Raw genomic sequence first — 14,547 nt, forward strand, 5'->3', positions numbered from 1 at the left:
CTGCCTCTCAGTGTAACATTTCTCCTAAATCTAGTTTCTCCTGCTGGAACAGCAGGGGTGGAACTTTTTAATAATGGTGAAGTTTTTCCATTTTGCACTTTTCAGAACAGGCTCCAGCTCCATGTGGCTAAATCGCTGTAAGAGCAAGGAATGTTTGAAGTACCCATGCAAGATTATTTTAAGAATAAGAAGTTATTCATTGAAAAGAAAAATACTCAACTAATTATTGAGTACCCACTGTGTATAAAATATTAGTATACACTAATTCTGAAAATTCTATGAGTTTTCCAAACTCATAGAATTTTCAGAATCTGTCCTGGGAACAGCTGCGTTCTAGCTCCCTGCTCCTCTCCTGATCCCGTCCTGCCTGCCCTTTGCTGTTCTGAGTTCAGAGTATTCTCTTAGTAAAAGGGACCAGTCTCAGTTTATTCAGAAGCTACAAGATGCTTAAAAATGTATATATGTATTTGGCTGAGCACTGTGGCTCACACCTGTAACCCCAGCACTTTGGGAGGCCAAGGCAGGAGGATCACTTGAACCCAGGAGTTCAAGACCAGGCTGAGCAATATAGTGAGACCCTATCTCATATAAAAAGTAAAAATAATTTTAAAATAAAAAAGATTAGTTATAAGGAAGTCTGAAGTTTCAGAAGAGTTCTGAAAAGGAGAAATTATAGAAATGTATTCTCAACAAATTCTCCTTTTACCATCAGTGTCTGTTTGGAGTTTCTCTGTTCAGACGCCAGTACCTGGACAGGGAGGATACCATGAGAAACAAGTAACCTTTTCTCAGTGCTTCCAAACCATTACTGGGAGGATGTTTATTTTCATGTGATCCCTTCTTCCAGCCGTCAATAGACTTACTGTAAGATAGTTTTAAAAACAAACATGAAGTTAGAGACTGAAAAAAGAGAGTTGAAGATGCATGATAAAACTCAACAAGGGTGGCATGTCCCAGATAAAGAAATAGGAAGTGGGGGTTCCATTGGTGTATTCAGTACAATTTAATAAGCATCATCTATGTGCTAATAAGTGCTTAGGATAAGAACAGTCGCAAGCCAGGGAAGTCCAGGCTCCAGGTGCAGGGAGCTTGAAGTATAGGTGTCTGATTCAAATCTGCATCCTCTGGAAGGTCGGCCAGGCTGATGCTGTTGTCAAGATCACTCCCAGTTTGGGTGATAGAACTGAACCTGGCTTTCTTTTCCAGAAGGGGAAATTTTGGTTTCTGAATGTTCTCCTGTCACTCTATCAAGTGATGGAACCTCAATTGCAAAAGAAAGCTTGCCTTTTTTTTAGCTTTTAATTTTTCTGGGTATGTTGTAGGTGTATATATTTATAGGGTACATGAGATATTTTGATGCAGGCATGCAATGCATAATAATCACATCATGGAGAATGGGGTATCCATCCCCTCAAGCATTTATCCTTTATATTACAAACAATCCAGTTATACTCTTTTAGTTATTTTTAAATGTATAATTAAATTATTATTGCTGGCCAGGCACGGTGCCTCATGCCTGTAATCCCAGCACTTTGGGAGCCCAAGGTGGGCTGATCGTCTGAGCTCAGGAGTTCGAGACCACCTGGGCAACATGGTGAAACCCCATCTCTACTAACATACAAAAAATTAGCTAGGCATGGTGGCACATTCCTGTAGTCCCAGCTACTTGGGATGCTGACGCACGAGAATCGCTTAAGCCTGGGAGGTGGAGATTGCAGGGAGTCAAGATCATGTTACTGCACTCCAGCTTGGACTACAGAGTGAGAATCTGTCTCAAAAAGAAAAAAAAAAAATTATTATTGACTATAGTCACCTTGCTGTGCTATGAAATAGTAGGTCTTATTAATTCTTTTTATTTTTTAACCCTTTAACCACCCCCTGCCCCCACCCAGCCCCAGCCCATGACCCTTCCCAGCCTCTGGTAACCATCCTTCTACACTCTGAGTCTATGAGTTTAATTGTTTTGATTTTTAGATCCCACAAATAAGTGAGAACATGTGATGTTTGTAAAGAAAGCTTGTATTTTAGATTTTAAGCTCAACCTGAGTGACATTAAATTTCTTTTATTTAAAAAAAATGTTTTAATCCAACAAAGTTTTTATTAGAAGTGTATTTATAGTTACTCTTGTCATAGTGGAGAGGAACCTGATATCAGGAGAGGTTGGTAACTCACTGATAGGTTGACTGAGTCCTTTCACAAGACTTGTTTGAATACAAATTATTTGCAAGGCATTTGATGCACACCCAAAGGGCTGCAGTCAGTGGTGGAGGGTCACTACTCTGGGTTTCACCCCTCAGTCAGTGGAGATGGTTTGGCCTATGTGTCAAAACTTGAGTCTTGCTGAGTGCCAGATAGTGTGCACAGTGCAGAAAGAAAAATACTGATTGAAAACATTAGAATTTCATTGTATTATATTTATGAACTATTATACCTCTAAAAGAGTTTTTGGGATCATCAGAGTTTTAAAATAATGAAATTAACTTATAAAACTTGAATTTAGGTCGGGCGTGGTGGGTCAAGCCTGTAATCCCAGCACTTTGGCAGGCCAAGACAGGCGGATCACAAGGTCAGGAGATTGGTACCATCCTGGCTAACACAGTGAAACCCCGTCTCTACTAAAAATACAAAAAAATTAGCTGGGCATGGTGGCAGGCGCCTGTAGTCCCAGCTACTTGGGAGGCTGAGGCAGGAGAATGGCGTGAACCCAGGAGGCAGAGCTTGCAGTGAGCTGAGATCGCGCCACTGCACTGCAGCCTGGGCGACAGAGTGAGACTCCGTTTCAAAACGACAACGACAACCCAAAAAAACCCTGGAATTTATTAAAAACCCTGTGGTGAGAATTTTAAGACTTTGCTGTTACTGACTTTATTTCAGAAGTTTATTGCTTCTGTTATAAAGTTGACACATCTTTATTGCAGAAAACAGTTTTGACAAAAACCAACAGTTAATTAAAAAAAAAAAAAATCTTGTCTCCCTATTCATTTCAGTAGTCAAACTATTAAACTATAAATGCTTGATTCTGGCCTGTAGGATACCTCTTACATTGGTAATAATATCCTACTTTTTGGTACTCAGTTGGAAATCCAAGTTGTTTTGGGAAAGGAAACTGAAAGCTGTTTGGTCCCTTGGTTTCTGTTTCTAATTTTGGAAATACACATATAGACCATGTGTTTGCTTCACCTTTTATTGCCAGCTTTTCAGGTCATGAGACAGTACTTCCAGGTTCTCTAGCTAGCGATATGGGCAATACCCACTACTTACCAAGTTGGGAAGTACATGCAAATTTTATAATATTGGATCTATTTTTAAATACGGACTGTTGTTAAATTTTAGACTATTATTCCTATGTCCATTTTGTCAGCTACCTTGGCCTCAGTTTCACTGTCATGCAGCTGTATTGTACCTTACATGTAGGTGTGGCTGTATGTGAGACCAGATGTCAGGGGTGGTTGTCCTGAAGTGTTTGTAGCATACTGCTCTTGGCTCTTTTCTAAAGAAATTCATATCATAATTTAGTTCTTATAAATATGTCCAACTTTATACATATTTATGTAATTCTTTCCAGAGTTTTTTTTCCACCCACTCTCACTCTCTCTCTCTTTTTTTTGAGACGGAGTCTCACTCTGTTGCCCAGTCTAGAGTGCAGTGGCGCAATCTCAGCTTACTGTGACCCCCGCCTCCCAGATTCAAGCGATTCTCCTGCCTCAAGACCTCCCAGGTAGCTGGAACTACAGGCATGCACCACCACACCTGGCTAATTTTTATATTTTTAATGGAGACGGGATTTCACCATGTTGGCCAGGCTGGTCTCAAACTCCTGACCTCAGGTGGTCCACCCGCCTCGGCCTTCCAAGGTGCTGGGATTACAGGTGTGAGCCACTGTGCCCAGCCAAAAACCTTTTTTTCTTAAGGGAAAGAACCCTGTTTTAGAAATTCTGTCATTCTTCAGCTCCCAGTACCCTTTTCCTAGAGGAAATTTCGTTTGAGCAATGTTGACATTTTGCATGTATAATTCAGGAGGAATATTTGTTGTAACAACAGTAATAGCATCTAACATTTATTGAGCAGTAACTCTACATGCTAATGGTGTACAGCATTACCCACGTCACCTCATGACATCCTTCAACAGTGCTGAAGGAGTGCTCTTCTACTCCCATTTTAGAGGCTGAGACTCAGGGGTTGAGTAAACTTGTCCAAGGTCAACATGGCTAGATCATGGCAGAGCTAGGATTGTTTGACCCCCAATCCTGAACTCGTCACCACTGTGCTTCATTATAGCTTGAAGAACTTTAAGCCAAATATAGTTATGCCAGAAGGAAGTAGTTCAAATATACCAAAGTAGTCCAAAAACAAACCACAAGTCTATCTACTTCAGTACAAAATTAGTTGTTTTTCTTTTTGCATTTTATTGAAAATGAAAATAGATTGGTAATTTTTTAAAAAGAAGCAGGTTTTTTTTTTTTTAAAGAAGGCATATCAGGATTAGCATTTTTTAAAATTGCAAGTGTATTTTGAGTTCATTTTAATTTTATTTCTTTAAGACAGAGTCTCGCTGTGTCACCTAGGCTGGGGTGCGGTGGCATAACCATGGCTCACTGCAGCCTCAATCTCCCGGGCTCAAGTGATCCTCCCACCTCAGCCTCCTGAATAGCTGGGACTACAGGCACGCACCATCACACCTGGCTGATTTTTAAAAACAATTTTAGTAGAGACAAGGTCTTACTATGTTGCTCAGGCTGATCTTGAACTCCTGGGCTCAAGCATTCCCCCCATGGTGACCTCCCAAAGTGCTGGTATGATAGTCATGAGCCACCATGCCCGGCCTCAATTAATTTTTAAAACTGTCAACAATATAATAAGTATCAAATGAATTGAAACCATTTTTTCTTCATCCATTCCATCAGGTCTGCTTCGAGGTCTGCTACTGAAGTCCCATGCGGAAAGTCCCTTCATGCTGTGGGGCAGTGATTCAATCTTTGTAGACGTGGTGGACTGGCTAGGTGGAGGGAGCACAGCACTCAACACGTCTTACAGATTTTTCCTTCAAGTTGTCTTTGTGTTCTGTCTTTCCGCCCTACTTTGTGTCTTGTCCTTGCGGTAGTGTCTTAACACACCGTGAGGGCTGCAGTTGGTGCCAGGCAGAGGCTCACCAGTGCATGTCTCACTGCTGACTCTAGATGGTGTGGCCTCTTAATTCACGCTTGAGTCTCACCCTCCTAAAACAGATCTGGCCATGTCATTCCCATTGCGCAAACCATCTGTGGCAATTTCTTCTGAGAAAAGGCTGAGTCATCATGGCAGTCAGTGCTGTCTGCGATTTGGTTCTTGTCTGTTCTTCCAGCTGTATGGCTCTCAATTACATTCTGTCTACCTGCTGTTCTCTGAACATATCTTGTGCACTCTGGCTTTGTTCCAGCTGTCCTTCTGCCTAGGATTTGCTCCCAACACATCTGCATCTACATTTTTGTGGCTTTATTTATACCCCTTTTCAGTGGCCCTCAGTTTCCTACTACCTCAGCAGGAAGTAGTCGTTTGCAGCCTTCTAACTCCATGTTGTCATACCAGTTCCTTTTTCTTTTTTTTCCATAAATGCCTTTCCTTCTTGGAGGTTCACTCTCTGTAGGTTTCTCCTACACATTCATGGAGGACACAGAAGGGCTAATTCATGCTATTAACCACATGGATAACCCTTGTAAGCATGGATGATCCACATCACTGAACATCCACATGGATTGCTATCCAATCAATACCTAGCCTAAGCTGAAAGAGCTCTCAACCAAATTCTTTGATGCCAGAGAGGCAATATGCAATAGCAGTTAAGTGTACAGTGTGCTCCAGCCAGAGACTGCCTGGGCTTGAATCATGGTGATGCCATTAACTGTGATCTTGTGAAAGTCATACAATCTCTATACCTTGTACCTCAGTATTTTTTATTTGAAAAATGATAATAAAGAGAGTTTTTATGTATAGGGTCATGAAATATGTTAAGTGAGTTGAAGCAGATAGTAACAGAAACCTATCTGGCACATAATTAGAGCTCAGTAAGTGTTAGCTATTAATTAAAGTAATGATCATCCATTCCAATTCACAGACATACTATATGACCAGGTTAGAGTTTACTACCCTGAAATGTGCTACCTCTGAAATGTTAGGTTTCACTTGTCGACTGTAGCATCTTATCTCACCCAGCACCTCTGCATCTTTACTCTTGAATTATATCCAGACCATGAGTTTCTTACCTCTACTGTTTTCTCCCAGTCTGTCATCCTCCTGACTTTACTTCCTTCTCTACTCAATTCTTGCCCTACCAGGTCTTCTCTTGGAACCATAGCTTCCCCTTGCCAGCTGCAAGAATTGTGTTCTTGAAAAGCACTGCAGCACCCAGGAATAGTAACTAATGCCTGTAATCTAAGCCTTACTTTGAGAGGCTGAGGCAGGAGGATTGCTTGAGCCCAGAAGTTCAAGACCAGCCTGGACAATATGCCAAGACCCTGTCTTGACCAAAAAAAATACAAAAATTAGCTGGGTGTGGTAGTGCACACCTGTAGACCCAGCTACTCAGGAGGCTGAGATGGGAGGATCTCTTGAGCCCAGGAGGCTGAGGCTACAATGAGCTGTTATCACATCATTGCACTCTAGCCTAGGTGGCAGAGTGAGGCCTCCTCCAAAAAAAAAAAAAAAAAAAAAAAAAAAAAAGGAAGAAAGGGAAGGAAGGAAGGAGAAAGCAAAACAAAGCACCACAGGCAGTGAGATCAAAGTCTTAGAGGAAATAAGGGGTTAGGAGAAAAAAAATTAGAAAATGACATTAAGCGTATATCTTGAATTTAGTCGATTCTGAATGATCTATCCAGTATTCTTCCAAAACAAACGTGGTGGCACGTCTCTTGAATCAATCAGCCTCTTCACATGTTCAGAAAATGTTGCTATAGTGATTGTAGGTTTGATCATCTGATGACTCTCCTTTTTAAAATTTTCAAACGAGCCTTTGTCTTGGAACTTAAAGTTTTTGACATTTGCATTCTTCTTGTGATAGGTTTCAAAGGCTCTTCCAGATGCATATGTAACCCCTTCTACTTTTTATAATTCATAGAAGCTTTTGTTATATGTTTTCAATGTAGGTAATGTTAGATTATTGATACACAAGTATATAAACTTATCTCTAAACTACACTTAATAAATCTTGATTGAAAATGGTACCTACTGTCCTACAAAACCTCATCCCTATACCATCATCCCAGGTCTCACCTTCTCTGCTAACTGTAGTCTAACTGCTGAGCTTGGCAACAGAACGATCCCACGAGTCTGTGGCCCTCAAATGAGCTGTGTTCTCTTGGTGCTTTTTGTATAGATAATTCCCCCTATTGAGATAACATTTCTTTGGCTTGTCAGCTTGGTGAATTCCTATTAAGTCCTCCTAAGTTCTGCTCCAGGCTTTTCTCCTTGAAGAAAATTCCCTTTTGCCCAGTGAATCCCCTGCTTTTTTGGAGAGCTGCTGTGCACTTCATATTGTGTTGTGATATGTGTATAAAAAATCAGTTTCTTGTTTGAAAGACAAAAATTCTAATTTATTTTTGTATCCCAACAGAGTGGCAGAAAGTGCATGAGAAATGTTTGTTGACTGAACGTAGCTCTTCATTCCTGTCTCTGTTGTCACACTTATCACCGTCCACTTAATATTAGTTATACATGTATATATCTGTCTCTCTCGCATGGTTTTAAGCTTCCGGATGTCAGAGACCATGCCTAATTCCTCTAAATATTCCCTCAAAGCACTCATAATATGCATTATGGGAGTTAGTATTCAATAAATATTTGCTGATTAGGAGAATACTTAGAACCGGGGTGGCTAATCTTTTGACTTCCCTGGGCCACATTGGAAGAAGAAGAAATGTCTTGGGCCACACACAAAATACACTAATACTAATGATAGCTAATGAGTTAAAAAATTTAAAAAAAAAAATCACAAAAGAATTTCATGATATTTTAGGAAAGTTTGCAAATTTGTGTTTGGCCGCATTGAAAGCCGACCTGGGCCCCATGAGGCCCATGGGCCATGGGTTGGGCAAGTTTGACTTAGAAGATTTTGATGACCTGTTTAGTTCTCCAAGTTGGAATTGACAGTCACAGGCTTCATAATAAGGAATATGTCCTTAAACTAATTTCCAGGAGGCAAATGCCATTTAACTGTGTATCTTTCAGATCTAGGTTGCAGCCATTTCCAACACTTAATAAAATATTTTAATACATGAAAGAGAAATTTCTGGTTCAGAAGATACTTCTCTGATCACACACATCTCTCAAAGTACTGACTGGTATAGGCCATTGTACCTCAGAGCCTTTGGCCGCCAAACTTCTAAGTAGCTGATTATAGTCAATATGCTGTAAACAGTGGTCAGAGGACTCCTTGACCCAGTCATCTTTCAGAATGAAGTGTGGGGAAAGAACTTCAGCTGTTTAGGATTTTTACTGTTGTTGTTGCCACAGGCTATTCATTCTCCTTTATTTTAGTCCTCCTTATTGAACTTTCCAGGTCTGTACTACCTACTAAATTAAATACAGACTTCTCCTTTCAAGACCTGTCCCACTATAGGCCCAATTTATCTTTACCATTTCCTTTTTTCTTTTTAAGTCACAGTCTCACTCTCACCCAGGCTGGAGTACAGTGGTGCGATCTCGGCTCACTGCAACCTCCACCTCCCAGGTTCAAGTGATTCTCCTGCTTCAGCCTCCTGAGTAGCTGGAATTACAGGCATGTGCCACAACACCCGGCTAATTTTTGTATTTTTAGCAGAGATGGGGTTTCATCATCTTGGCCAGGCTGGTCTTGAACTCCTGACCTTAAGTGATCCACCCACCTCAGCCTTCCAAAATGCTGGGATTACAGGCATGAGCCACCACACCTACTCCTTTTTTTTTATTTTTAGTAAAGATGGGGTCTTAGTGTGTTGCCTAGGGTGGTCTTGAACTCCTGGACTCAAGTGATCCTCCCACCTTGGCCTCCCAAATTACTGGGGTTACAGGCATGAGCCACGCCGCCTGGCAACTGTATGTTTTCTAGTGCTCCCCCTACCGCCCCCCGCCCCCTGCCAATATACTCTCTAATCTCATCAAACAGAACCCTTGCCAAGACACCTAGAATATTTTCATTTCATTTAAGTACTTTTGCTAACACAATCACCTCTGTTGGAAATGGCCCACATCCCTGTTAGAGTCTTCCCTGTTTTTGAAGACCCTTTCCAGATCCTCTCTCTTCTTGACCACCACATCCCCATGCCTGCATTCAGCTTTGATCCCTCTGTTCTGTGAGTTCTTGTGCCATTTTGTTTGTACCTCTTAAAGCACTTACGTAAGTACATATTTCAAAAGTCATTTAAAACTTATTTTTCTCTGATAATTGTGTATATTTTTAATAGCAACCTTTTTTTGTTCATCTCAAATTTTAGCCGTACTATCTATGTCAATACCTGAGATTATTGAGCTGCTAGATTTGTTGCAATATGGAAATCCCATTGCATCCTTTAAAATACTTTTTTGTTTATCAAAATCATTGATATGTTTTCCCCAAAATATGTTCCTCCAAGAAAATTCTATGATCAAATAAGTTTGGGGAATGCTGCTGTTGAAATGTTGTGTTGAATATGCAAGGAGAGTAACGACATATATTAGCATGTCAAAGTCTCTGAAAAGTACTGCCTGAAAGAAACCCATATTTAACTGTGTTCAGCAGCATTTCTCAATTTAGTTGATGTCAGAAGCTTTTTAAGGGCTTGACCTTTGTTAACATCTATTCAATTTCTATGCTTGTGAAATGCTGGTCTAGAGAAATAATTATTTTTAAGTAAGTCATCAGAAATATTCTGCATTTTCTGACAGTCTCTGAAGTCTTCACTACTGTTAAATGCAGGTAGTCTTGCCCCAAAATTGCAGGATTGTGGTGGTGATGTAAGTAAATCCTCACAACTGGATTATATTTAACTCACTAATGTAAAAGAATTATTTCTGAGTTCTTATACTGTACTCAGCCCTACATGAATAGATGGGATTGGGGACAGGGATTATATGCCATGTGACCTGGCCTCTGTTTTCAAGGAGTTTAAATCTTAAAGATATATGAGACTCAAATGCAGACAAAGTTACTGAAGGCAACAGAACTTTATGTGTGCCAATAAGCGCTAAGCTGTTATGTTGACCCTAGGAGTCTTGGGATATTAGAAGTAGTGAAGGCCAAGGTAGTCTCCAAGGCTGGTGAGGAATTGAGAGAGCTGAACCTTGAACTGTGTCTTCAAGAGTGGGCAGGTATGATCAGGCAGAGTGGAAAGACAAAGTGGGATAAAGGCATGTAAATTGCATGAGTTGTGTGGTAAAATCTCATGGTGTGGGTGACCTGAAAGAGATCAACCTGCTTGTCCTGGGAGAGAAGAGGAGCTTCAGTGTTTTGCAAAAATAGAACTACTATCAATGTAGAAAATAAGAACTGCCCCTCCTTATTTTCTCTCCAAATCTTGGAACCTAGAATGTCTTCTAAAATGTCAAATTGTATTTAGTTTATTTTTTTGGAATATACAAAAGTACTAATACTTGACTACTTAGAGAAGTTCACATGATTAAAAACAAGGATGTTTTGGAGAATGAAGGGGAGGATGGGCATTGGAGAGTAGTCAGAAATAAACACACCTTTAGGCAAGTGTCAATGAAATGCTGTTTTCTAAGGAGTCAGCAACCAAACCTATGTGTCAGGGTCAGTTAGGTCTGTTTCAAGGGATGTTCTTTTTTTAGTTCACTAGATATTTACTGAGCAAAATCATTGCCTCTTTCTGTAATGAAGCCACGTAGGTATCTCAGCAGTAGTCTGTACTTGACTAAGAGTCATGGCTTTGACTGATACAATCAACAAAAGGCCTTTTTTTTTTTTTGAGACAGAGTCTTGCTCTGTCACCCAGGCAGGCATGCAGTGACCTGATCTTGGCTAACTGCAACCTCTGCCTCCTGGGTTCAAGCAGTTCTCATGCCTCAGCCTCCCTAGTAGCTGGGATTACAGGTGCATGCCACCGTGCCCAGCCCATAATTTTTAAAATACATGTTTATATGATTTATGTTGAATCTGATAGATGTTTATATTATTCATTCTCATTTCATTTGTTTTTCAACTTGTTAAAAGAGGGACTTGGTGCATTAAAATGTTAAAGAATTTATTTGTGCAGATAGTGATTCAAGAATTGGGCAGCTCCAAACTGGAAGGGGTTTGGGGCTCCACTGAAGGGTCATGAAGGGAAAGCTTTTGTAGGGTGAACTCAGAAGGAAAGCAAAGAAATTATTTGATTGGTTAAAGTTGGAGCAGTTGTTTCATTTGTACTGTCCCAGTGGAAAATTCTTGATTATATACCTAATGCTCAGTTGGCTGCTGGTGATTGGAGGTGATTGGCTGAATTTAAGTTTTGTTTTGTTTATGTAGAAACCCAGGACCTTGAAGCCATCTCAGCCTGTTAAGTTTATTTTAGTACTTTATATATATGAAAGGGATGAAGATTAAGATAAGATTTCATATGTATATGAAATTTTTAATTTTTACATTGTAATATCACATGAGGTTGTTGGGTTTTTTTTTCCACCCTAAAGGATAGCACACTGTATTCGCTTATAGTGTCAGTATTACTGATACTGGAAACCTTTTTTTTTTTCACAACTACCAAAGAAGGACATATAGCCTCTAGAGTTTGGGGCAGTAACCTTGAATCTGAATTAGGATGAGTGAGCAGCCCATCACCTCATTCAAACCTTAATAAGGTATATCAATGAATGAAGTACAGGGTGTATCAATGAATGAAGTACAGCGTATATCAATGAACGAAGTACAGGGTGTATCAATGAATGAAGTACAGTTATCATGCGCTACAGGGTTTACTTTTCCTTCTGTAGCAAGGATCCTTGTTCTAAACCGAATGATGAGTAAGTCTGGGTAGCAGCAGATGAGCTTTGTGGCTTCCCTTTTTTCTTTTCTGCCCAGTCTCCATTTATTCTTAACAAGCAGTCTTTACTCAGAAACACAAAAGAAGGTAGCAGAATTATGTTGGTATTCCCATGTTATGGGCTATCTTCTAAGTGATAAAGACTTTTAAAGTACTTAAAATGCTGAAATATAATTGGTTTTCTAAGAAGAATGAAGAAAACCTTCTTGGAATGTCGGTGAAGAAAGGATAATTTTGTTGCTGACGGCTAAGAAGGTGAATGTACTACTGGCTACACACCAGCAGTGGTTCATTGCTGCTGGTGGTGGTTATTATTGTGCTGTGGCTGTGGCATAAAGGGCACATATGAGAATTCCAGAGAGCTCACTGGGATTCCCCTAGTCTGTCCCAGCCCCGTTGGTTACTGGGTTCATCATAACGTAAATGGGAAACCTACATTTAATTACCTTTGGTCCGTGCTGTTTCATATAATGGCCTTATTGTAACCCAAGTGACTTTTCTTTCCTTTGTTAAATAAAGCAGTTATTTACATGGCTTTTAAAGAATAAAGCAAGCAAAATGAGAAGGTGTAGTCAAAAATGTGGTTCATAAAGTTTTATTATTGTTCTACCTACTTAGAACTGAGGCCTTTCTGAATAGTCTTCCACTTAAGAACATTTTCATGGCAGAAATCTCAAGTTTTTTAACAGTGTGGAAATCCATGACTTGCTTAGAATTAAAAACGCTTGTGCATTTTTATTTATAACCTCTATAAATGTTTATCTTGTTTTAAAGGGTAGACATACAAATATGTTGAGACTTGCTTAATGGCAGCCAGAGATACCAGTTATTCTAGTTCCCCTCTGAAACCTGAAGACAAAAATCACATTCCCATTGTGTCTGTCTGAGGGAATGACATAAGGCAATAAGGGGTCACTCTCTTTCAGCTAATTCGTAGAATTTCAAGAAAATGATGTTTCAACTTCATCATTATAGGAATGGGATGATTTTTCTTCCCTGCACTCAAAAGTATAGAATTATGCATGTGATTGGACATTTTTTTCCCCTGCTACTGAGCTCTCAGTTTTGTTCGAGTCCCTCAGAGCTCTGTAAGGAGTGTCACACCCAGTGATGGAGAAAAGGCATCCTGCTGTTTTTGCGTGTACTTTTCTGTGTCCTCTGCCCTGGAAAATCTATTTTCTTAGCCGCATGATTCTATTTCCTATGAAGAAGGATTAAATGCCCCCATTTCTTTTTCATAGTAATTTTACAGTTTATGAATTGAGGATATCAGAGGTTGATCAAGAGTAACTATCAGGAAGGCCAAGAATTGTCTTAGGATTGCATAACTTAGAAATCATAATTGAGCTCCTTAATTTTGTACATGAAGAAAATATTTACAAAGCAAGTCAACCTAACATTTTATTGCCTTGAAAACTGTTTCCTAGCCAAATGCAGTGGTTCACACCTGTAATCCCAGCACTTTGGGAGGCTGAGGTGGGTGGGGGGATTGCTTGAGGTCCGGAGTTTGAGACCAGCCTGGGGCAACATAGTATCTCTTAAGAAAGTAAAAAATTACCCAGGTGTGGTGGCACACACCTGTAGTCCTAGTTATTTGGGAGGCTGAGGTAGGAGGATCAGTTGAGCCCAGGAGTTCAAGGTTGCAGTGAGCCATGATCGCATCACTGCACTCCATCCTGAACAACAAAGTGAGACCCCATCTCTGGAGAAGAAAAGAAAGAAAACTATTTCCTTTTCAGAGTTTTTTCCAGGTGCAATTTCAATAATTTCTGAGTTATTAACGTGTAAAAACAGACCTTTTAACAAGTGCATGTGTGGCTGATGGTGGGGAAAAAATGGAAACTTGCTTTTAAATGTCTATTCAGTGTTAAAGTATATGAGTTATTTAAAACCATGGTTTTTAAATGAGAAAAACTCCCACATATATTATCTTAGAGTATATGTATTTATCAAAGGAAAATACGCATATATTTTAACAAAAATTTAAGAAAAATTTAAATATAAAAATTGATTTAAAAATATTTAATCACATGCAGTAAGGATTGTGGCATCTTTATCTTGATGCTCTGCCATTGGCATTTCTTAAAAATCATTAAAAATATCTGAATGATTGTCCGATTTCATTCTATGGAACCAAGAGAGAAATCATTATGTCCATGCCATGTTTTTGAGCAAATATTAAGAGTTTATCACTTCAGTCAGTAATGTGTTTGAATTTGGCTTCTGATCTTCATGAAGAAGAATATCTTTCAGATCATGTTATCAAGGTGCTGAATTTACCTTATGTTTTTTCTCTTTCATTGTTTCCCTCTGATGTGGCTGCTGTGTTGACAACCCTCTGTATCCCTGCTGCTGAATTTTTTTTTTCCATCATTAAGGAAACCTCCCAAGGTAAGCGCTAATATGAAATTTGGCATGTATACTGCTTTAGTTTGCAAAAATCCAGGATTTAATTTATCACTGTAACCCATGTAGAACATCTGTCTCACTGAGAACTAAAAACAGCATCCTAATTTAAAACTCACACCATGAACAAACAATTAATGTCAGTATTAACATAAAGTTAGAATGTCAGTCTAC

General features: G+C 39.5%; 1 protein-coding gene across 16 annotated transcripts in view; it reads left to right on the forward strand.

Annotated features, from left to right (window-relative positions):
• KIF13A (kinesin family member 13A) overlaps positions 1–14,547 on the forward strand; it is a 230,435-nt gene that overhangs the window by 74,656 nt on the left and 141,232 nt on the right. For all 16 annotated transcript variants that reach the window (XM_005553953.4, XM_065544379.1, XM_005553957.4 and 13 more), the window contains exon 3: positions 14,346–14,358. In XM_005553953.4, the coding sequence (XP_005554010.3) occupies positions 14,346–14,358 (13 nt within the window). The remainder of the gene's footprint in view (positions 1–14,345; positions 14,359–14,547) is intronic.

The sequence above is a fragment of the Macaca fascicularis genome, chromosome 4, assembly GCF_037993035.2.
Source record: "Macaca fascicularis isolate 582-1 chromosome 4, T2T-MFA8v1.1".
NCBI classification, from domain to species: Eukaryota; Metazoa; Chordata; class Mammalia; order Primates; family Cercopithecidae; genus Macaca; species Macaca fascicularis.